Source organism: Alexandromys fortis, unplaced genomic scaffold, assembly GCF_014885135.2.
Source record: "Alexandromys fortis isolate MF-2015 unplaced genomic scaffold, M_Fortis_MF-2015_v1.1 scaffold_110, whole genome shotgun sequence".
Taxonomy (NCBI): domain Eukaryota; kingdom Metazoa; phylum Chordata; class Mammalia; order Rodentia; family Cricetidae; genus Alexandromys; species Alexandromys fortis.
The window spans coordinates 5,666,770-5,692,002 of NW_026068014.1; the positions used below are offsets into that span (position 1 = coordinate 5,666,770).

At 38.3% G+C, this 25,233-nt stretch overlaps 1 protein-coding gene across 2 annotated transcripts in view; it reads right to left on the reverse strand.

Annotated features, from left to right (window-relative positions):
• Psd3 (pleckstrin and Sec7 domain containing 3) overlaps window positions 1-25,233 on the reverse strand; it is a 528,693-nt gene that overhangs the window by 186,767 nt on the left and 316,693 nt on the right. For both annotated transcript variants that reach the window (XM_050162307.1, XM_050162308.1), the window contains 4 exons: window positions 14,518-14,721; window positions 14,296-14,376; window positions 11,799-11,911; window positions 8,912-8,970 (listed from right to left, as the gene is read on the reverse strand). In XM_050162307.1, the coding sequence (XP_050018264.1) occupies window positions 8,912-8,970; window positions 11,799-11,911; window positions 14,296-14,376; window positions 14,518-14,721 (457 nt within the window). The remainder of the gene's footprint in view (window positions 1-8,911; window positions 8,971-11,798; window positions 11,912-14,295; window positions 14,377-14,517; window positions 14,722-25,233) is intronic.

Consider the following 25,233-nt stretch of genomic DNA (forward strand, 5'->3'; position numbering starts at 1 on the left):
GGGGTCACATATCAGATATTATATTAGGATTCATAAAGTAGCAGAATTATGGTTATAAAGCACAATACATAGTTGGGCGTCACCACACATGCGGAACTGTAGTTAAGAGTCACAGCATTAAGAAGGTTGAGAACCACTGCCAGAAGGGAAAAGAGATCACATCAGATGGGCTGAAATTACATTCACAGCTCCAGTCCTTTATTAGAGTTATAACTGGGGACACGCTCCATCGCAGAGGACACCAAGGATACAGGGCAGCACAAACAGGAAGACAATGGGAAGCCAGGAGAAAGGGAGGTAAGCAAAAGACTAGTTACAATAGTAACTGCAGACACAGACGCTCCCAAGGACATTAACTACAAACGGTTCATCAGTTTCATGGAGGGTTTTTAAGCCTTTACATGTAGAACTGCTGGGGAGAGGGGAATCATTGCTTTCTGAAGGTTTCCCCATGCTCTGGTGCGTGATCCACACCCCATGTGCATATGGGCAGCGTTAATTGGACTTGGTGGTTTTCCAACAACAACAAACAAATATAACATAAGGCTGAGAGGGGGACGTGTTGGGGAGGATACAGGAGAAGTTGGAGGTGGGAAATTGGGTATGGATATGATTGTATTTTATTATATACATGTATTAATTTTCAAGAATGAAAGAAAAACAACAAAAGAAAATAAAAAAGTGTTGTCTTAAAGAAAAACTTTAGCGTTATCTTCCAGTACTCAAAGTAAACCAAATACTTATCTACCATTTAAATTCTCACAGAGCCAACCAAAGAATTCATTTTGCTTGCTGCAGAAGAAATTCACTGTTGTGAAGGCACTCTTACTATATTTTAAGATTAATCTGTTACAAATGCACACTTAATTCTCTTTTCCCTACCAATCTGGCATATTTACCAGGTTCTGACCTGTGTTTAATTCTTTAATCTTAACATCAAACACAAGTAAGGTCATGCTTCCTGTTAGACTCAGACCACAAGGATGACACTCTGCCCCAAGGACAAGAAATCTGTATGGGAACCAATGAAGACAGCAAAAACTCCATACTCTCTGTCTTTTATCCGAAACACCTGGTGTGTGGAGCCTCTCCGTGCTGAAGAGCACAGAGCAATGTTGGGAAAGTTGCTATAAAAAATCTCAAAAAACAATGTTCAACAGTATATTCTATCATAAATTAGTCTAACAGTAACTTTCGAGCCACAGGCTCTTAATCATGTTTTGAGTTTAAACAGATATCTGAGGTGCAAATTTTTCAAGATTTCCTAGCTATGGATTTGTGGATTTGGTCAACAGTGTTTATATCAGCTCACTCTTCATTGGAAGCCAGCTCCTGTTCCCCCAACCCCCACCATTACCACGAGAATACCAGTCCTACCAATTCTCCTGTCCACCCCCTCCCTTTCTTTAGATCAGGCAATAATATTGCTGGGGGAGGGGAGATGAATCCTTAGTATGTACCAAATATATGAGAACTAGTTAGTTTTAGCCAGTAGATTTCATCTGAAGCTTAGTCCAAACAGACATGATCAAATTTATTGTCATATGTTACATCTTTATAGTATTTCCCATAAAACAAAAATGCCAATTGTACTTCCATATTCCAAGCAATTTTAGCATGCTTATTACTTAATAATGTAATGTAAAAGTTTATATTTATAGGAATTTAATTACATATACATTTTGTAGATAATGAAACACTGGATAAAAATAAAAGGGATTATTGAGCAAGTCATTGATGTGCTCAAAACTACAAACAAGGATACTCAGAAACAAGTATAAATAAGATGCTGGGATTAAGATAACAATGAACCATTTCGCTATATTTTAAAGTAGGTAGTAAAGGGTGACAATGAATTTATCTGGAAAGGGCCAGTATATACTTCATTTTTCTCACTGGCCTATTTAATTTTAATTAAATTTTCAAATTTAATTTTCAAAGCCTTCATATTTTTCTACAACAACTTCTCAGGCTCAATATGCCTTCAGCTAAATCTGAGCTATGGTAACCAGCCTAGTCATCAACGATATCGGAGCTTTGACTGGTTAAACACCTGCATGCCCAAGTGGTAAGACCTTGAAACAGTACAGGGACACTACTGGTGTAGGACCCAGACATGATAAGCTCAACAGAGGCCTGAGTCTCTGAGACTACCCAGGCACCACCCAAGAACAGACCATCCAAAGGAAAGTCCTAAAGTTCTAACCATTGTAGACAGGATCCTCTGCTAGTACACTCACCAGGACATTTTAGACAAATGTCAGATAATCAGGGGTCCTGAACTTTAGAAATCACTCACCCTCAACTTTGATACTATAAAAACTCAACTCCAACTGAGTTCGGGGCTCTCCAACAAGTCCACTATGATGGACACACAGAGGGACCATGTTTGCAAGTTTGTGTAAGAATAAAGGCTCTTTGCTTTTACATACAGGACTTGGTCTCCTAAATTGGTTTGTTTTGCATCTCTTTGTTTGGATATCCTTTTGTGAATGGGCCCAGAATCTGTGAGACAGAAGTGTGGAAAGATCACAGGAGGAGTACCTATGGAGACGTCCCCAGGGCCCTTCTGTATTTGGGTCCCAGGACCCTTCTGTATGAGAGTGGATCTCTCTGGTTTCTGTAGATGGATGTGGAGGATGCTCGTGCAAAACAGCTAGAGGCTATCTTCGGTTCAGGTTTTGCTTCCAGGCACCGGGAGGACTCTGTATTGTTTTGTGTGTTGTTTTATTTTTGTCTTTTGTGCATCCTCTTTCTGACTTAAGAGACTAATGTAATGGGACAGGCTCAAATCACGACTTCTTTGACTTTGATGTTGATCACTTACAGGATTTAGAGATAGGACCATAAGCATAGGGGTATATTTTCCTAAAGGAAATGAGACAAACAACCTCTACCCACCTTAAACATTTCATGGAAAGGAGTCAGCCTTGGCCTGTAGTACGGGGCCAACACCGGCAGGTTTGCTGTACATGCACAAAGCTGTGGGGCAGCATGAGTGTATGGATGGGTGGCTGGGCTACACAGCCTTGTTGTTATAATGTAGTGAGGCTGCCTGCCTGCCACAGTTGTAGGGTGCGGATGTGTCCCAATAAGATTTCAAACACTGAGCAGAGAATCTGGTGTTAATTGCTATGGCTGGAAAAATTAACACTCTTTTTCCCCCATGCTGCATGCCTCTCTGCCCTCTCCCATGCTGGTGGGTGGGTTCCCTCCACCTGCCCTGGGAGCCCTGTGCCTCGACTTCTGGCCAAACCTGACCAAGGTTTGACTCTGTGGGCCAAGGGCATTGGCTACAGGTGTTAGGTGCAGTGGCCGTGTTGTGACACTATAGCCAGACTTCCCTCCACCAGAGCAGCTTTGGTCATTCAGATCCAATGGGTTATAAATATCTGTCATCATTTAGAGGGGCTGGTTACAAGTTACTATTGAACAGAGTATGGAAAAGAAACTACTGTTTGTCTCAGATGTTTCACACTGGCACAGGATTTTATGTGATGCGAATTTAAAGTTATGTATGTTATAGTATATGAATGTTTTTGTTCATGTTTAAAATATTGTAGCCATACAATATATTATATACTACTGAGGGAAATCATAAGAAAGATTTTGGTAAGAGTTTTTATGTTGTCTGAGTAGCGAAAAAGACTTTGGTACGTTGTCTGAAAAGTAAGGGAGGAAACAGGAGATTGAAAAAATAAAGAGAGAAGAATGGATTAAAGGTTTTTAAAAAGTTATAGAAGGTCAGAAGGGGATGTGAACTATGTTTGCTGTGGATTCTCATACCTGCAAATACTGAATGTGCTTGTTTTATTGAAAAGTATGTCTCTGTAGGTTTTCTTGCAAGCATGGAGCTGAGACAGAAATGGTTTGGATAGTTTTGCTGCCTCTGCCACCCACCTGAGCTCTGATTACTGGATTAGGGTTAGCAGAAATTCAGGTGATTTTTTTGATGTAGATAATGTTAAAACTGTTTTATGCTGTTCTTTATTGAAAAGAAGGCTCTAGAGTAGGATGATGTCTCTTCCTTCACTAGACCCGTGCTTATTTAAAAGTTTCTCCTGTCACTCTGTCAGTCTGAGCCCCTGGCACAATGACAAGGAGAAAACACAGCAGAAGAGTCCAAAAAATTTGGACTTGGTTTATGTGAACATTCTTTAGCTTCAGATTTAAGTTTATTTTGTTAGATATGGTCAAAAATCTGTTAAAATAAAAAAAATCTAATTAAAAGTTAATTAGTAATACTGGGAATTGATAACTTAAAATTTATGCATGGGTAATTTTAAAGAAACCATAAAGCATGATTCTATTTGAGATTTTGGGTTGCCATTTTGCTGGAAAAAAATAATAATGGATGCCACATGATGTCACCACATCTTGATTAAAGGTGACCATGTGGAGTGGGCCTACTAGGAGGTTCAGAACAACAGATCTCCAAGATAGTTTGGATTGGGATAGATTTTGTATGACTCATGTACCATTCTAAAAACAAGGTTTAAAACAATATATATATATATATATCAGATTTAAAGTATTAAAGCTGCACCTCAATGTACTCAAAAATGTACCTTGCTCTGCCAGCTAAACTTTGTTAATTTAAGAGTCACCCAGGTGATAATAGTTATAAAGACACAAAGCGATCATAGGAAACAGTTGAGGTTTACAAATGTATGGCAGGACTGTTAGCTCATTTTATATAGAGAGAAATCAAGCCTTGCTTTTTCTAAAGCTACTAGGTCTCTCAATTACAAAAAAAAATGTTTTAAGATATATAAAGATCTGAGGATATAAAAGCTCATAAGCTTTGAGGGTCTAAAATGATTTAAAATGTAAATACAGGTTAAGATATGGAAAATATTTCTGATTTCTTTCCCCTTCTATGGTATAGTTCTGGTAAGCTAACAGCAATGACTGCTTATGTTTGGGTCACAAACTCAAGATTTTAGATTTAGTCTGGTTGTCATCTAAATATGAACGTAAATGTGTTTCTCATAAGGCCAAAGACATCTCTGTCCAATTCATATTTGGATCTCTGGACAGCAGAAAAAATATATATGCTTCTAACCAAAATCTAGAGTTTTTGTTGGGACTCAAAGGTATGAGTCTACCCTGCTGTATACAGATACCAATTATCTGCCTTTATCTATGATATGGACTTCAATATGGGCCTGAAAGCTTCAAATGTATTATTTTCCTTTAAGTACATAAATTTTAACTTCTGTTTCTAATTTACACTTCTCAATTGGTTTCACTTGGCTGGCAGATACATCTAAGCATCAGTAGCTGACTACATCCTGCTCCAAATGACTGCGAGCCTTAGACTTGCTGAAAGCTGATGTCGATCAGTCCAGCCAATGTGAGTGTTCCCTGTCTCTTCAACAGAGTCTGCGAACCAGATGCTTCTCATCAGTATCCCATTGCCTGAATTCCTTCCTTATCTTTGGCTTGCCTTTCTTGGGCCCTGACAACAACACCCCAATGTCAGCTCAAAGTAGTTACAGAAAAGAACACATCATCCCATGCTTCCTGCCCAGAACAGGTTGAAGTGCTGAGACAAGGGGGAACTCTCTTGTCTATCTATAGTAGACTACCTATAGTACCCATTGATGTACCAGAAAAGTAGGTCCAGAGTTGTCAATTAATGGATTTTTTTAAAGATTTATTTATTTATTATGTACACAACATTCTGCCTCCATGTATGCCCACACGCCAGAGGAGGGCACCAGATCTCATTATAGATGGTTGTGAGCCACCATGCGGTTGCTGGGAATTGAACTCAGGACCTCTGGAAGAGCAGCCAGTGCTCTTAACCACTGAGCCATCTCTCCAGCCCCAATTAATGGATTTATTAACTAAAATAGTCCTACTGTAAAAAGACACTTTGGTTCTTTATATGGAACCACAGTACCAAAGAGGACATTCAGGATTATAATTCAATTTGGTTGTACTCAAAAGATCAGAGCTACAGGGCCTGATGTCAGAGAATGACCACTGTCCTAAAACATAATCTGTTAGCTAATGGTTCTTAGGTCCCAATACTATCTCCTTAAACCAATGGGCCCATGACTGGGTACTGTCATTGGTACCTGTGAAGAGGGAAATGTAGGTCTCTACCATAATAAGCTCAAGGGAGGTCTGAGTCTCAGTAGTTAAACCTGAGGCAATCAAGAAAGACCACAAACTGAGACCACCCAGGAACAGACCATCCAAAGAAAATTCCTAATGTTCCACCCATTGTAGATAGGATCATCTGCCAGCACACATTTACAAGGACACCCCTAGACAAATGTCAAACAATCAGGGGTCCTCACCTTAGAAAATCCTCACCCTCACCTTTGCTACTATAAAAATCCAACTCAACTGAACTAGGGGCTACGAACCAGTCCAATACGTAGGACACATGGAGAGTCCAAGTTTGCAAACTTGTATAAGAATAAAGGCTCTTTGCTTTTATATACAGGACTCCATCTCCTTGTTGGTTTTGGGGAGTCTCCTTGATCTGGGCATAACACTGGTATCTGGTGAGTGAGCGGATAAATCAGACAAAGATAGAAAAACAATACAACATGTGGAGCTGCCTTCTAGAGGTCACTGTGTTAGTGTTCATTCCGTCATCGTATTAGCGAGAATAGCGGGGTAAAAAGGTCCATGCCACAGCATTTACAGAGCATCATTACATAAAGGAGACTTACAGAACAAAACCAAACAAATAGGCCAAATCAATTAATCCCCCAAGTTAGCCCTTCCTTCCCCGCAGAAATCACGAGGACAAGCCGGCTTAGCACTTCTTAGAAAGTCATGCTGCTGTGCTGCTGTCATGGCAATGGTACGGAGAAGGGGAATGGCGGATTAGTTTATAACAATAGGTTATTCCAGCACGGGGTCAGGGAGTAGATGGTGATGGCCTATGCAGTAGGAAAGAGGGCAAAGGGAAGAAGCAAACACTGGAAGGAATTCACTCATCTTCTGAATGATCTCAGCCTCAGGACGGTCATGCTAACCAGTCGCACAGAGACTGGAATATATCAGGCAATTATGATGCAAGAGAATCTACATTCAGAATTACGGACAAACACTTACCACCTAGAAGGAAAGTTTATTTTTTAAAACGAATCCAGAGGGAAAGATAAGAAAAACACATTTTCATATGGTTAGTGCTTATCATAGCAACTATACACCCCACAGATTTATAATAGTATGTGTTGTATAACAAAGAAAATTATTACACAAAACCTAAGCACTAGACAACCCTAAGTATACAGTATATAATTTTATACACTCAACCAAGGCTGAGAACTAATTACCACCAAAAATACAATCCAGATGATCCAGAGAGATTTACTGTCATTACAATTTCCCCTTTTATATCAGTAACATGCTACTTTAGGCAACTGCTAATAATCTACGTTCAGCACAACTAACGGCAACATTAGAGTATTCTTCATCCTGGTGTCAAAGGAAATGCAGAATTGCTTGTTTGCCCACTTCTTTGTTGTTTAGCAGTGCACCTCTATGGAGTTCTGGGTAGCCTCAAACTCTCAATACTCCCACCTTAGTTTCCCAACTTCTGGAATTCCAATACTGTGCCACATGCCCAATGCATGAGGATCCCCTCAGGAGATCTGAGGCTGGGATCAGGACAGATGGCCCTGCCCTTGTGATTCTGCAGCTGTGTTTCCAGGCACCAGGAGTTCCACAGTGCATCTACATTCAACCACAGCAGGTTATCTGAATAAAAATCAGTTGTCATATCCATACGTGCTGCTTTATTTCCAATTATTATGAGCAGTAAGATTTATGCTAACTTAAAAGTATTATTAAAGCATTATGAGCTTTTTTTAAAAAAGCAATCCAAATGCAAAAGAAATGTTTCCCAAATCCAACAACTCTTTAAAGACATTATGAGAATCTCAACATTTTTCAACAAGAATGAAATATTAGCACATTCTTCCATTATAAGACATTTCTTACCAAAAATGATAAATACACAATTATTTTAGGTTAATGGGATTTCAACAACATCCAATGTGAAGAGGCTTCTTTATGCTGAATAGATTCAACTTAAAGGTCCCACAGAGCCCCACACTAACTCTTTAGAAAGGAACTCTATAGTATCAACATAATGAAATATCTGGGATAATGGAACAGGGCTGAATATTAATTTTCAAATAGTTTATAAAATTACTAAGTAAAATATATAAAGTCAAGGGCTAATATATTCAATTACATAGAAACTTGAAATTTTCCTTCAAGTTACATGAACCTAGAACTTTGTCCTAAATAATAGAGATTAATTTATATTTACTTAAAATACTCCCATTTCCCAAATATAAGTGGGTAACTAAAATGATAAAATTTAATTTCTATTACAGGTCATAAATTTATGATGTACATCTTTGATTTCAAACAGAATATGAGATAGTTTGGTTTTGTGTTAGGTTTTATTTTGATACTTTAGCTAGATAACAAAAGGGGTGAGTTGAAGAATTCAGAAAAGACTGAATTGTTATACCTACTAAAACTTAAAAATGGCAGTTTCAGTTCTAACTTCTATTATTTTTCCAACATTTTACATCAGCCACTAACCAGTCTAACCAGAAGACAACAAAACAAAATGTAAAACAAGTAGCCTTTGCCTGCCATCTGGTGGAGGAAGGTGATATGGAATTTATACACTGAAACCATACCAGGCACCTACAAAATATCTTGTATTTAAAATTACTCTCTGTGCTAGCATGTGGAATGAAAAGGATATTTCTTTCTTGGAAAATTTATATTTATCTACATGTTACTGAAATGCTCTAGAGAAAAAGGCAAGGAGGGGCAGAGAAAAATCTGTAAGAACACAAACGCAAAGACAAGCTTGCAACGTTGCAGATCCTATGAGACAACGTCACAAACCTACACTTACATGGCCATGCAGATCTGTGTTGAGCAGCATCATAGCACACGTGAGGCAATGGACTCCATCTGCAAAAACAAGGACTACTGTTAACATCGCATGTGCACAGCTGCTCTAGACACAACTTTGTTTGGAGGGTAAGAAAATGGATAAGTTGCAAGTACTTCTAAAGACAGTTGAACCCTTCTAATGACAAGTAAATTGGTACCTCCTCTCTGAAGGGCAATTTGGTATTACATGTGCAAAACCATGAAGCAGTGTCACTTAACACAGCAACTCTTCTGTGGCTTTACACTAAGGAAACAACTAAGCATCTACATAAATACAAGAATACAGAGACAGTCACTGCTCACAATGAGAGACAAATATAACTGCAGAAACAAAAGTTTGTAATGTTAAGGACATTAGGATTGTTGTATAGGAATATAGACTAAAGTGAAAAGATACTTGATAATCAGTCATATGAGAAACATATGTGCAGTATAATTCTACTAAATGTAAATATATCTAAAAGAATATATCAAAATACAAAGCTATCTCTGGATCATGACACATATTTGTAGTAATAAGAGCGGCGAGGCTGCGTCCCCAGCATCCGGCCGCCTGCATGGCTAGCTTATGCCCCGAAATAATTACACGGAAACTGTATTCTTTTAAACACTGCCTGGCCCGTTATCTGTAGCCTCTTATTGGCTAGCTCTGACCCATTTCTAATAATCTGTGTAGCCCACGAGCTGGCTTACCAGGAAAGATCTTAACCTGCATCTGTCTGGAGTGGGAGAATCATGGCGACTCTTTGACTAAGCTTCTTTCTCCCAGCATTCTCTTCTGTTTACTCCACCTACCTAAGGGTTGGCCTATCAAGGGGCCTAGGCAGTTTTTTTATTAGTTAACCAATGAAAGCACCAGATAAGATACAAGACCATCACATATTTCTGTTTTATTTGTATTTTCTCAATTTTCTGTAGCATATGGTATCAATATGAAAAGGAATCATTTAATACTCAAGATAATAATAGACATATTTTGCAGCATTCTTTAAAGACCACATTTAGATTGTATTGTCTTTCTAGGATGTTTAGGTAAAGCCAAAAGTAAAACACCGAAATAATCTAGGAGGATTAAAAAATTAAATATTCAGAAAAATGTGGTCAAAACCTGAAATAACATTTCCAACTTAAATGGGATTATCACTTTCATCTTACTTTATATTCAGAGTTAAACATCTTACCTTCAAAAGTCAGTTAGCTTTTCTCTACCCTATTTCTTAACCCAAGTATAGCAGAGGATAATAGCTTTAGAGGAAGTGAAAACCTTATTAATTTATGCCAAACGCACAGGAAAGCTAGTCTGTTTTTGAAAGCTCATGCTTCAGGTTAGTGGGTGGTCTCTCTAGTCACCCATGCCCCAGGGTATATTTATCCCATCCCAATTGCTTATTACACACTCAAAAGCAGTTCCTGGGGTTACTGTAAAAGACAACAGCCAACACCCAACCCTCCTCAAGAGCATGTGCATGCACTCCCACATGCCCTGCTCTATCCAGCTGTGCTAACTTCCCCTTGACTTGCAGGTGTAATGGAAGGAAACAAGGCTCCTCCACGTCTTGGGTTCTCTAGTTTGTGCTGACCCAGTGACAGAACTGACAATCAGTCCACAAAGTATCAGTTTGCACATAAAAATGTGATATTGATGATCAAATGCTGAACTGACTAGCTACAGCCTGGAGGATTGGAGTGAGGAAGGACTTTGGTTACTATCAATCTCTAGTCTGAGATAACTGCTATTCCTTGTCCATATCAATTTATGCATATGAATTTCCAAGAAACTTTCAATTTAAAAGGGAATATACCTGACTTAAAACTTGAAGTTGTGCATTGCTACTGTATTTTAAATGGAAAAAGTATCTCCTTGTGGGTAGGCCAATAGTTAAATAATTAAAGATTATGTTACTCTGTAAAAACAGTACCACAAACAAACTCATAGTTCCCTAAAGTCATAAGTGAACGGCAGCTTTAAAGATTGTAATTAATATCAAACAAAAGTCCCTGAGATTCAGGAAAGTCTCCATTGAGATAGATGAATATGCAAAAGGAAAATCTGAACTAAACACACTGATTTCAAGAAGTATAATGACTGGACTGCTGTGGAATAATCCTTCTGTATACTGTAAATATGTACTACTCTCATTGGTTAATAAAGAGCTGACTGGCCAGTAGCCAGGCAAGAATTACAGGTGGGACAACCAAACTAGGAGAATGATGGGCAGAAGAAGGGAGGACTTGGAGGATATGACAGCCACTGAGGAAGCAGGCCATGTAGAAATGAGGTAGCATGCCATGATCCATGGGAAAAACAATAGATAAGAAATATGGGTTAGAGTGTAAGAGTTAGCTAGTAATAAGCCTGAGCTATTGGCCAAGTATTTATAATTTATATTAAGTCTCTGAGTCATTTATTTGGAAAGTGGCTGCCAGTTATTTGGGAACAGGCAGTCAGGACAGGACAGGGAAACTCCACTGACATAGGACATATAAGAAGAAGTAAGAAAACCAATAATGTATCACAAACTACTTTGCACATAAAATCCCAGCGTTCAAAGCTAAACATATGAAGACAATATAAATAAAGAATACCACCATAGTATGAATTTTTAGAAAGAATAAATTAAGAGAACAAAATACGTTATTAAATATTCCTTAAGAAGATGATGCCATAAAAAAAACTAAAATGAAAGGGAAAGAATGAGAAAAGGAACTAATGATTCCAGTTTGGATTTAAATAATTAGGAGAAGGCAAATTAAATATAACTTCTTACATTTTTACAGTAAAATATAACTTTTATAATAAGGAAAATAATCATAGTCATAAAATTGCAAGCTTTCCATTAGATTACCTTGTGAGGTGATAGTGTCTGGATTACAATAAAAATATCTATTGGAGAAATGTATTAATACTCTTTCACGCTCCTGGGTTTCTCCCACAAGAGAAAATGCTTTAAAGAAATACCTGAGAAAGAATAATAAAGAAGAGAAATGTTTAAGCAGTTTCCATCTTTTGTATTTAACAGTTAACTTAGAGAAATGTAAGGGAATAATTATACAAAAGCATCCTACAGTCCTTTCTCCCTACTTCCTAGAATATTCACTAGATGGTACTCAATATAAACAAATGTAATTTAAATTCTATAAAATGGGGGCCGGACAAATGGCTCAGCAGGTAGAAGCTTGCCACACAAGCCTGAGGATGTGAATCCATATTTCATGGGAAAAGTGAGATTTGGTAGCATGCACCTATAATCTCAGAATCAGTTGAGGACATGAGAATTGCCCAGAAGTTCACAGGCCAGTTAACCTAGAGAACTCCATGTAGCAGCAGAAACAAAAAGAGAGGCCTCCTCAAAAACAAAATGGAAGGCTAAAACTGAGTGTCCTCTAATTTCCACGATGACTGTACCACATGCAGGTGTGCACTCCCCTAAACATTTTCTATACAATACCTCTATGTACATGCACAGAAAGAAAAAGGAAGGAAGGAAGGAAGGAAGGAAGGAAGGAAGGAAGGAAGGAGGGAGGGAGGGAGGGAGGGAGGGAGGGGAGGGGAGGGAGGGAGGGAGGGAGGAAGGGTGAGAAAGAAAGAGGAAGGGAGGGAGGATGGAAGAAGGAAAGAAGAAAAGTAAGCCTCTATAAAATGTCACAGGAAGAATAGATAGGCCAATACACAAAGAAAGCCTGAAAAAGGAAGGCAATTTATATTGTGATTGTCAAATGGTATTTTTTAAAAGATCAATTATATTAAAAAGAAAAAGACAGACATTTATGACTCATTTGTACAATCATACCAGCTATGTGTAAAAACCCACACATCAGGGTTCAATAGTGATGTAACCTCCACCTGTCTGCTTTGCACACAGCAGATCTGGGTTAATTTATTTTCCTGTTTTCATATCATCATAGATTCATAAGGAAGAAACTGGAAAATATAATCAAGTTGTTCCTTATGTCAAGCAATATGCTACTTATAAAAATCGTTTAAATTTTTCTAAGACTCTTACTATCATAAAGTACAAATAATAAACTTGATTTTCATGAGAGTATTTTTACTCTTACTAGAGATTTGTACTTCATGATCCTAACCCATTTCTTTACGACGTTTGAAATAAACATACAACGGCGGAAAGCAAAGGTCTAACTCACCCTTTACTCTTAGATGCCGTCATTAACTAACAACAGCCTGCAAGCCGCAGGAAAGCGGGAACTACTCCAGTATGACAAACCTCACCCCTGCCCAGGCTTCTGCTGTCAGACTTGCAAAATTAAGGGATTATACAAGATGATCAGAACTCACTGATGTTCACATGTTTTAAAAGTAGTTCATAAGAATAAATGCTCACTAGATTTTATGTTTAGTAGCTCAAATGTGAAAAATGAGTATTGGTGGGCCTTCATTTTCAAAAACTTATCAGATAGTAATATTATATTTCACAGATACATTCTGTATATTATATTGGTTGAGCTATTTTATTCCATTGAAGAATTAATAACAAAATATAATCTGAAAAGATTTTATACTTGCTATTTTAAGTAAATACTTAAGGGACAAAGACCTCTAATTTTATAGTCAGTATTCTTTTTAACTATCAAACTCCAAACTTCTTATTCAACAGAATTGAAAGTAGGGTCTCAAGGAGACATGTATGTCTGTGTTTATTGCAGAAGTAGTCACAATAGATAAACTGTGGATGGAATTCAAGCAAGCATTGATCGATGAGTAGATAGGAAAGCAGTGCTATGTCCTGTGATGAATTAAAACATATAAAAGCCTGGAGGCCAATATGCCTAATAAGTAAAACAAAACAAAAACAACAAAACAAAACAACAAAAAAAACCCTCCAAATATTGCCTGAGGCCAGGTACATGAAGTAGTCAACACAGTCAAAAGAGTGGCTTCTGGGGGAGGTGTATACCAGGTACAGTTTTAGCTCCGTGAGGAGCAGAGTAAAGGAAATTAGTGACTGACAGTGCTCAGCTGGATCAATGTATTGTTGGCAGTGATGGGGCCCTTGAAATGGTTAAGATAAGAAATTTAGTTGCATATTTTTACTGTAATAGAAAAATTAAAAAGAAACTCTCAAAAGAGACTTCCCCCCCAGATTTGATTTCACGTCATACTCTCCTATGTTCTATGGACTCGAGTTTACTATTCCGTGCAGAATATCAGTTCATGTTTATTTCCCTCTTATTCTCTGCGTAGGACCCAGTCTCATCTAAACTCACAAAGCAAATGGAACTGGGGTAACAAAAGGAGTCCGACTGCAAGCAGAGCTCAGGACTTCCTCTGCTGAGAAGGCGAGACTGGGAGATGATGCAGAACAGAGTGAGGTTTCATCATACCTGAGAGACTGATCCAGCGTCATCCCTGTGAAATCGAAAAATTTCAAATACTCTTCTGCAACTAGTTTGCTAAATTCATTACTGCAAGGAAACAGAGGAGAGTTGTTTACTGAAATGACAACCATTCAAAAAAAAAAAGAAAGAAAGAAAGAAAGAAAGAAAGAAACAAACAAACAAACAAACAAACAAAAATTCAGACCGATACCAGTCTTAAGAACATACTTTTTGCCTAGATGTTTTGCAACGTCTGATCTTTTGAATCTGTCTAGATGGTATAAGCGTCTGGCCAATCGTTTAGCTGCTTCCACGTTGCTGTTAGTACCATTACTGAGACTTTCTGTGGTCTCTTTCTCCAGAATTTCGGTGCTCCCCATTTCAGAATGAGCATCTGGCTGTGTTTTCACCTCAGCATGGCTATGGCCACCACTTTAAAAAAAAAAAGAAAAAGAAAAAAAATAGAAATTTTTTCATGTATAGCAAAACAGAAATAATAGATGAAGTTACTGTAACAATGTAAAATAAACTATATAAAATTATTTAAATAAGATTGTGTTTTATTTAAATATTTCACAAAAAATATATTCAGGCACTATATTTCTAAAGACTATAAAAATAATTGCCTAAGCCAGTGGTTCTCAACCTTCCTAATCTGTGACCCTTTAATACAGTTTTTCATGCTGTGGTAACCCCAACCATAAAATTATTTTTGTTATTAATTTATAACTGTAACTTTGCTATTGTTAAAAACTGTAATGTAAATATTTGTGTTCTCTTAAGCGATCCTTCCAAAAGGGTCACGTGACACCGCCAAAGGCTCTCCACCTACAGACTGGAAATCACTGGTCTAAGCCCTAAAACAAACGGTTTCCATCTTAGGACTTATTATTCATTATTTTTAAGTATTGAGAACTCCAATAAGTTTCTGTTTAGTGTCAATTTCATGTATTAATATGTACCATGCTGGTTAACAAAATGTGGGGCACTTAATATATTCAGTATATTACTGTGCATAATAGTAATACATTTTTTGCTGAAAACCATATTCTCTAATAATATAAAATTAGGTGATTTATACTTTTTTTACAGATTGCTGGCTAGCTTTTAGAGGACAGCAAGACTCTCAGAACTACCTATTGGTTAAACCTCTTAATTTATTGTTTTGACTGAAGTATTTTGAAAAAAATCTGACTTCACACAGATACTTAAGTTAAAAATGTATATTTTAATATCCCATTTAAATAACTGGATATACATCATATATATATATATAACATGAGAATAAGAGAAACATAATTTTTTAAATGTCAGTTGTAATATAAAGCTTTTCCATTATGCTTTTGTACTCATACAGTAGATTCAACCCTATACTTGTCTTTCCTATACCTCTAAGTGGATCTTTTATCTGTGTGTGATTTTCAACTGCTATATTTTGTTTTTTATAAAGTATTTATAAACATGTCTCATCCCACAATATGAGAAAAATCCCTTGTATTAAAGTTGTTACATTCCTCAGAAATGTAGTCAAGTACAAGGAAACTACTAAAATTCAGTGAGAGATGGCTTTCCAAAATTGTTTCAGTATTTCATTTTCAATATTTTATTTATTTACTCATTTATTTTTGAGTCATAGTTTTATTATGCAGTCCTGGCTGACCAGGAACATACTATAGGAGACTGGACTCCAACTCATAAAGATCCTCCTATCTCTGTATCCCAAGTGCTGGGGTTAAAGTAAAGGCATGTACCACCAACCTTGGATAGATTTCAATTACCAAAATGTTAGTCATTAATAAAAATTTTAATTTAACAACTGCCAGACATTTGTTGATTGTTCCCCTTAAATAGCAACTCCTCCTCAGCACTCACTCTGCAGGAACCTGAAGCTGCTCTAAGAGAAGCTGAGAGTGGAGAGCAGGGACTATGATGTCCCACTGCCTTTGACATCCACCTACGTGAAAACTCGATTCCCTGCACAGGTCAGCTGCCTCGTTCCCACAGAATAGAGGAGGACCAAACCCACAGTAATTATTTTTACCTTCAAGTCCAATTAGAAAGCACTGTCAACAGCAAACAATGAGCTAAACAAAAATAGACTTATAGAAACAAGGGTTTATGGTAGAGCCACCTTCACTTTCCAACAGAAAATACCTGCCAACAACAACAAACTGCTTGCTTATGATGAACTCATCATGAAAATGAATATAGATTTCATTCCTACATAGAAAGTTAAAACTGCCAATCATTGTGTTAACAGTTTATATTTTATTAACTACAACACATCTATAGAAATAATTTCATAGAAATTTCATATTAAGAGAAATTCAGTTTTTACCATATCAGTAATATATTATAAAATATGCCAAGAATAATGTTGGTTACAACCAAATAAGTTACATATAAATATACACACACATATAAACAAACACACACACGTATATATATATATATATACACATGAATCTATGCATACAAATATCTCTATGTATGTATATACATGCACACACACACAGACACAAACACATGCACTTACACTTCCTTCCTGCAGTTGTGTTCCCACAAGTCTTCCTGTCTTTCTCTACATAATAGCTATAATGTAGTACAAACAAATGCCAAAGAAAGACTTTCCTTCACCGGCACATCACTGGTTACTGTTAATTCCTCACATGCTCATGCCTTTCTTATTAATCACTTCATGCAAGCACTGGAGTCTAAGAACTTGATATAATCAACTGATTTTATTCAAATGTAATTATAAATTTGAAAAAACATTGCTAACAAAAATCCTAGTTATTTTTCTCACAGTCCTCATGCCATGCATCTGCTTCTTCCACCTAGCTGACTTCACTTCATCTTCCTGAGGCTGGGTGGGGGTGGGGGTAGACGCAAGAAAGATGTGATTGTAAAATCTATGTACATCAGTCTTTTCTGGGTCTTCTTTCAAAACAACAAATAAATTACTCTCATTAAAAGGAGAAGATGGGGACAACGCAAGGATAAACACCTTCATTCCAAGACATCTTCAATCTGTCCATTTCCCACAGTTTATGAGATTACTTGAACCACACGGAAATGTTCCTTTTACATCAGAAGTCACGGCAATATGATGACAATACTGCTCACCAGCAATAACGCACGCACGACGTAACGCCCTTGACAACTAAGCCCATACTTCGCATATGTCAGGGCCATACTTCTTACTGAAGCTCCTTCTCCTTCCCTTCTCCACCCTAACTCCAGTTCTGCCCAACTACCTAGCCTTCCAAGAATTTGGCCCCTGTGACGTCATGTTACTATGACCTCACATTCCAGCCCTGTTTACTGTTGGGGTTTCTGCAATGTTTTTACAGCCCCAATAAAAACAAGAGCCAGAACACAGGGGCCACTGTGCATGAGGAGAATAAAGAATGAAGCAGCCCTGCCTTGTTCATACATGATAAAGCAGGCTGGAGGAGCCTTCCAGAGAGACAACACCTCATTCTTTTCCCCTAAATACACCAAACAGCACCCCTCTAATACAGTGACTATTAGACACTTCTAGGGGTGAGATGTCTGTCTCCCTCTTGTATATTTCAGCTCCATTCCCTGCTTGTCTTAGCAATCTCTTAAAAGTAAGATCTCTACCAATTACATCAGTGTCCCCACCCCTGTAGTCTAGGAAATGCTTATGTGGAGCCTTTAGTTCCCACAGCCAAGTAACCATGGCAACTCTCAACAATCCAGATCAGATTATTGAGTCCAGTCACTATGCCTTCCCAGAACCTTTTCATCTTAACAGGCTGCTTGATTTTCTGAATAAATGTAATAAAATGCCCAAGTGTCTAACTTTCAGATAATTACAAAATAGTGTTTTATGTACACATCTTTAACAAATATTGCAAGAACATATTTATACAATTTTTTTTTTAAAAAAATCAGTTTATCTTAAACTTGAGATTAACTAGGCATTATGTCTGGCAATCTTATTTTTTTTTAAAAAAATGTTTGTTCAAAACTTGAAGAGTTGTACTAATGGTGTTTCTACCATTGGTTTCACAATGACACTTTTAAAATGTGTTTTGACTTCCTTCTGTAACTCACTTCACATTTCTGGATTTTTCTGTAGTTTGATCAAGACTGACAGATGCTGATACTGAACGGCGTCTTCTCTAATGCCCTCTGTATACAAATGGAAAACTTTCCCGTGTGTTTTCATTGTCTCTCCTAGCCACCGGACCACCACTAGAAACGTAACAGTATGTGTACTTGACAAAACTCTTACTCAAGACAAAAATTCTTATCCCCGGGTATGATATGCAAGACCCAACACAAGCAGACAATAACTTCTCTTTTCGAGTTACAATCTACCTTATTCGGGAACCTTGAATCAACCTATGGAGTATTCCCTCAAGCCTCATGTTTATTCCTTACTTGTATTTTGTTTACTGAAATATTCTAAGTACCTGAACCATTACGTATCCATCATCAGGAACTTGATAAACATTTGTTAAATCAGTGAGGACATGTATATTAGAAGATGGGTAGCCGTAGCAACTGATTAGTATACAACATGAAGAACTGGGTTCTAGAGTCTTGTTGCCTATGCCCAGCTCCTCCCCCAAGCTTTCCTTTCTGCCTGTTTTCTAAGACTCTTGGATGAACAGCCTACAGGCTACACTTAGCTGAGTGGCCGGCAAACAGTGAATGCTGAACCAGTATTAGATGATATCGGGTGACTAATATTACTAGAGGTGAGTGTGACTATTGGAGGTGCATGGCAGTTCTGAGTGATTTGTTTCTATTTCTTTTGGGACTATACTGTACTGTCTCTGCATGGTAACAAATGCCATAACCAACCATGGCCAACAGGATACCATTTTCTTTCTCAGAGGCATCTTATGGTTCATTGTTTTGCATATACTTCACAATACCTTTAAAATTCATGTTGACTAACTTTCCTTCCTACCACGAAGATTGCTTTTGAGTCTTGGTTTCAGGGTTCTGTGTCTATCTAGTCTGTGACCTGAGGATGTCATAGGGGTCCTATTACAGCTGAAGTCATAGCTAGCCACTGTTTAAGAGTTTTTTAGACTTGCCTTTTCTAGACAATGTATCTAAGGCAATGTGTCTGTCACCTCATGCTGATGTCATTTTTTCAGTTAGTCATAATGGATTAGAAAGCGTAACACACATGTCAGTGTTGGTAACAAACTTTAGCGATAATGGAGGAAACTATAATGTGGATTGCCCCAGACATTACACCCTTCTATGGAGTCATGTCAACCGAGTCTTGTGATGTAAATACAAAATGAAGCTAACAGCAGTAGTGAGAGAGTCAGGAGTTGTGGAAAGCAGTGTCACCAAAGAGTCACATCCAAAATAGGGGAAGGATGCAGCAGGTAGAAAGACAGCAGCATCCTTCTTAGAAAGCTCTTACTTCTCTGGGGCTCTGTAGGATGACAGAGAGTTTGCAGAACTTGGCAAGGGGCTGTGGGCATGAAGAGAGGGCAAAGGGAACAATGTAGAAAGGGTATTTATGTATGGTGCCTAGAATATTTCAGTAAACAAAGCACAACTAAAGAATAAACACAGGTAAATGAATCATATATACTTGAAGACAATATTTGCTCTAGTAATAAAAGAACCAAACGATAACAAGAATTCGAATTTGGATTACAGAGTAGATAGATCTTTTCATATAGAAAGTGGTCACTGGAAGCCTATTTGAAAGGGCAACATTTGTACTTTACCAAAAATGAAAAGCATTCTAGACAGGAAAAAAAAAACATTTTAAAGTCTAGAGCGTGGAGCATGTGTGAGAACATGCTAGACCAGTATAGCTCCATCAGAATGAATGAAGGAGAAGGTAAAGGAACCAGTAAGACTTAAGGGAGTACTCCATAGATGCAAATTTTTCAGTTCACAAAACCTCAATATATAACCTTTTTGTTACACTCTAAGCTCAAAATAAGAAAAGAAAATCTTAACAGTATTTTCAGAAAAATAGTGTACTAACATTAAGTGAAATTAATTTATAGCTATTTGAAAAGTACATTTAACTTGAAATATATTTATTACTAATTGTGTATACCTGTTGACAACTATATAACGTCTCAAAAAACTTGGGTCAAAGGGAATATAGTTAGATGTTTTCTCAGTACTAAGATTCTACTACATCAGCTGGAGAAAATACAGACATGAAGCTATGCCACCCAAAGAAACATAGCACAGTCCACCAGGGAAGCCAGGAGCTGCAGTTCTCGCCATTCAACAACACTAATTGACACGCTGACCCAAGACGGTTGAGAGCTCTTAGATGATCGTGTATTACATATGGCTAGGCATGCGGTGAGCTATACCACCTTGGATATGCTAAGGACATACCATAGTATGGTATTCATAAAATGGAATCTCCTGACAATACATTCTCAGAATGCATCCCTTTGGGCCATGCATGGCTAAGCCTTCAACTAGCAGCAGTTGGCATGGTATTTGTCTATCTTAGGGACTGTCTCCCTTTCAGTGTTGATAACCTACAAAAGCATTCTGTGTTCGCAGAAAAGTCCTACCATATCTTCAGTGGCCAGTGAATGGTTGAAGCTGTTGTGGGACAGCAAGGATAGCCTACGCTGTTGCTGGAAAAGTGGATACAGGTAGATTCTTGGGGCTCACTGGTCAGCCATTTTAGCCTGATTAATGACCGCAGGCCAGGGAGAGCCGTCTCAACAAAGTGTCTTCTGGCCTCCACATAAGCACAACTGTGTACGCATACACCAGCATACAAAGGACAGACCAGAAAATTAATTTTCAATTTGCATTGTTAAAGGGGCAAGCCTTCATTGTTTTTGAAACAATGGAGTGTACAAGACCATGATGAGAGACCATAAAAATTCCAGGGAAGATACTGCTGCAGGGGTCGCCATGACTATAGTTCAGAGAGAGCACAGAATGATTTGCTACCAAGTCTTACTTTGAGGAGTGAGAGTAAGAGTGAACCTTTCAGGCCAGCACAGCTTGAAGGGCAGACGTGTCACTGGCAAAGACCCAAAGATCAGGGAGAGATGCTGACTGTCTCAAATGAATTAGCCTTGAGATGTCCAAGGAAGCATGTGGGCCAGGGTCTCCCTCCAGGAAGTTCTCGGCTGTGTACAGGCCTAAGGAAGGCCTTGGCATTTCCTGTTTATTACCCAGAATGATTGAGATGATTCTGGGCCACCATTCAGACCCATATGAAGCCATATTGACCTAGCTTATCTCACATTTCAGAGTGCTCCAGCCTCAGGGCCTCTTCTCTGCCTACAATGCCTTTCATGTCCTGAAAAAAAGCCTAACTGACATCTCTTTCAAGTTTTGCTCAATGTTACCTTTTCAATAAGGCTTCCTCTGACCACTTCTATACATGTTATCCACATAACCCCAAAATGGGATTTCTGATCTCTCTTGGTTCTTTGATTACACAGCAAAATATTGCCTTCAAGGAGTTAGAGAGACATTTCAGAAGTTAAGAACACTCTTGCAGAGGGCATGGGTTTGACTCCTAGCACACACATAGTGGCTCACAACTGATTACAATTCCTTTTCAGAGGGATCCAATGCCCTTCTGACTTCTGTGCTCCTGCACAAATGTGGTGCGCATACAAACACACATACACTGAGACACACACATACATTCATAAATTAATGAATATTTTTTAAAAAATGCTTTCAAGCTTATGTATTTTGTTTGGAGTTTTGGTAGGATCCCTCTAACTTGTATTCCAAAAGTAGATGTTGGGGACTGAGGACCACCAGACCCAGAATTTCCTGTAAACAACTTGTTTTCCTCTGCTCTGAGCAGCCTGTAGCTGCTCTGAGCACGAACCTCTAATGGCAGGGGAGTGGGTTTTGATGGATCTGCAGCTGAAAGATCCTGAGAGCTGGGGTATGGCCAGAGCACTATATAAGCTGCCCCTGAACACAATAAAGAGGCCATTCTTGTTTCAGGGATGACCGGTGTCACTGTCCCACTGTCTGTGTGTGTATGTTTTAAATCTCCAGGCCCTTGCCCGAGACTCGCAAACCTTCTCATAGGACAGGTGCAGCACTACAGTCACAGTATCATAGTACACGTAGTACAGGCAGATGGTACAGAGTAAAACAACATAGGAGGTCAACACATGAAAACCTGAACCGAGAGTTAGCACAAAAAATCCACTCTGAAATGTTGAGAAGGTAAAATGAGGTAGACAGTGAGAAATAAAGTGTATGGGGCCATTTTGAGAGAGGGAAAAAGACCGATTATTACTTAAAAACTCCTGGAAATATGAGATCACTAACAAAAACAGTGAGTTCACAAAAGGAATTAGAGGGTCCATGTAAAGTTCATACCTACAAAGAAACAAGGCAGAAAGAGGAAAGAGGCTCCAAGAATTGGCTAGCATTCACACCTGTGGAAACTCAGCAGCGTCCCAGCAGAGACCCAGCATCGAAGGACACAATAATCTGGAGAGAGCTGTAGCATTCAGTATGACAAGGATGCCTGAAATGTGCCAACACGGTACAGCCGGCAATGCTGCCGTCTGAACAAAGTTCTACTGTAGCAGCAGGACAGCCTCCTACCTCCTTCTCTTCATTCTTATGAATATTCTGAATGATCAGATGGCCAGAAGAGTAACAATTACTAATCCAGAAGGTGCTTTTGAAAACAAATACATACCAAAGAACAGTCACATAGTCAAAATTATCCACTGATAACCAAGGTGGGATTATTGGCAATGATCTCACGCTGTCCCATTATGAAATGGAAACAACCACCACCTTGGCAGGGTGTTGTAATGATTGAGTGTAAAGATCCATGCAGCAGTGTCTGGTCAGTTACCAACATCAGATCCACCTTCATCACGACTACCTGCCCCTGCCACTTTCAACATCAAGGTTACTGTGTGTTTATTTTGATGACAGTGTTTTACATCAGACACTATGGAAACATTGGTTGGCAGCCAGTAGGAATTAGCAATTAACTTTATAAAGACAATTGCCCCAAAATAGTCACATTTTTTACATCTATACAGTATACATTTTCCTAAAATAGGCCCCATAATTTAAAACATGAGAGAACACCCTAATTAGTGAAGGTCCTGGCAGAGACTTCTCTGTGCAGTACAGAAGCAAAAAGTCTGTCTTTACCATGATGCTTTCAATCACTGTCTCCCCTCTCCAGGAGTCCCTAGAAACCATATTTTACCAGGTCCTACACTCAGAATTCCACAAGAGGGCATCAGTATGTGCATCAGTGAGCCTCAGACTGATTTGTAGCAACTGAAAACTTTGCCCTGATAGGCACTGATGCTTCTTTATGAAAAAAACTCAGTGATTTCAGGTTTTCACTTTTCCGCATTTGGACTTTTGAGTTTGTTGTTGCTCGTTCTGAGACAGAGTTCGTGAACTCTTGATGCTCTGTCTCTACCTCCCAGGCACAGAGAGTACCAGCATGCATAATTAGGCCAGGCTCCTTGTTCTCCTAAGTTGCAGAGTTGTACCAACTCTCAGATGAGAATGTAGTATCGGTAATATTATCCACTTTGATGAAAACCACACCACGGCAATTTGAAATGAATAATTTTAAAGGAATCATTATCATGTCTCACAACCAAATATGAAAACATTGTATGGTCATTATTTGCATAGAAGTTTCTTTGTACACGTTGAGATCAGTGAACCCCAAATCCAATGGGAAAGGAAAGAAGCATAACATGTGGAACAGGACTCATCTTTCTAGAATACTCATAGGATATCACAGGACAGCCTTCTGTCCATGTTAAGTTCAGATGAATAAGTCAATATTGTGTACTGGTCTCAGAGGCTATATAGCAGAAGGGATAAGGGGGCTGCTTGAGGGGAATCTAGGATTAGCTAGTGAAGAAGCATAAAAATTTTGCTACAATATTGGCAGTATATACTACAAAAAGTAGACAATATTTACATGGGTAATGGCTACAATTTAAAAGTTACATATTACTAATTAAACAATTGTTCCTCTTACAGAGCTGGTATATCAGTGTCAATCCTCCCCACGTCCTGCTTGGCATACAACTAAAAGCTCAATTTATGTCTATCAGGACAACCTTTCTCTTGAATTGCAAGCAGGAACCACAATGTGAGATGTGACCCCTCCCCATTCAAGTTGAGGTTTTTGGTTTTATATATTTGTGTGTGGATATTTGCTCACGTGCATGCATTTGGAACTCAGAAAACAACCACTAATGTCATTGCTCAGGAAGTAGCAACAGCTGCTAATAGACATTTGACTATAAAAGTTGTTGGATTAATCTAACCTATATATTTTGAAAATGCCTTGATTCCAAAATTTAAGTCAAAAAATATGTTACTTTGGAAAACAGGTTTTGCTTTTGTTTCCACAGGAAATGGGAGGTTGTGGATTCATTCTTGGCTAAGAAAAGCAAGGTTTGATCAAGGAAGACATCCTGAAAAATACGATGGGAACAGATGGTCCAGATGATCCAATGTTTCAAAGCAATTCTGCTGCAGTTTCCTCTGAGTTCTACATCCAGATCAGCCTCAAGACTGTTGCTGAGACGACCCAGCCTCACAGAATACTCCAATCAGGACTTGACCACAAACATAAATTTTCTTTGGGTTCCTATAAGATTATCATCAGCACTCCCAATTAGTAGTCTAGAAAACTATGCCCAAATTCCCAAGAAATTGATTATGGATGATTGTCATTGTTTAGTGTATTGGTTACAAGTTGTTATGGATAATGGTCAGGAAAAAAGTGAAACAAAGGAGAACAGATCCAGGGTCTTGTTTTGAAAAGAAAAAAAGGGGGAACTACTGTGGGATAATGCTTTTTATACTGTAAAGTTTTGTCACTTGTACTGCTTTAATAAAACAGTGATTGGCCAGTAGCCAGGCAGGAAGTAGAGGCAGGGTGACCAGACTAAGAGAATTCTGAGAAGAGAA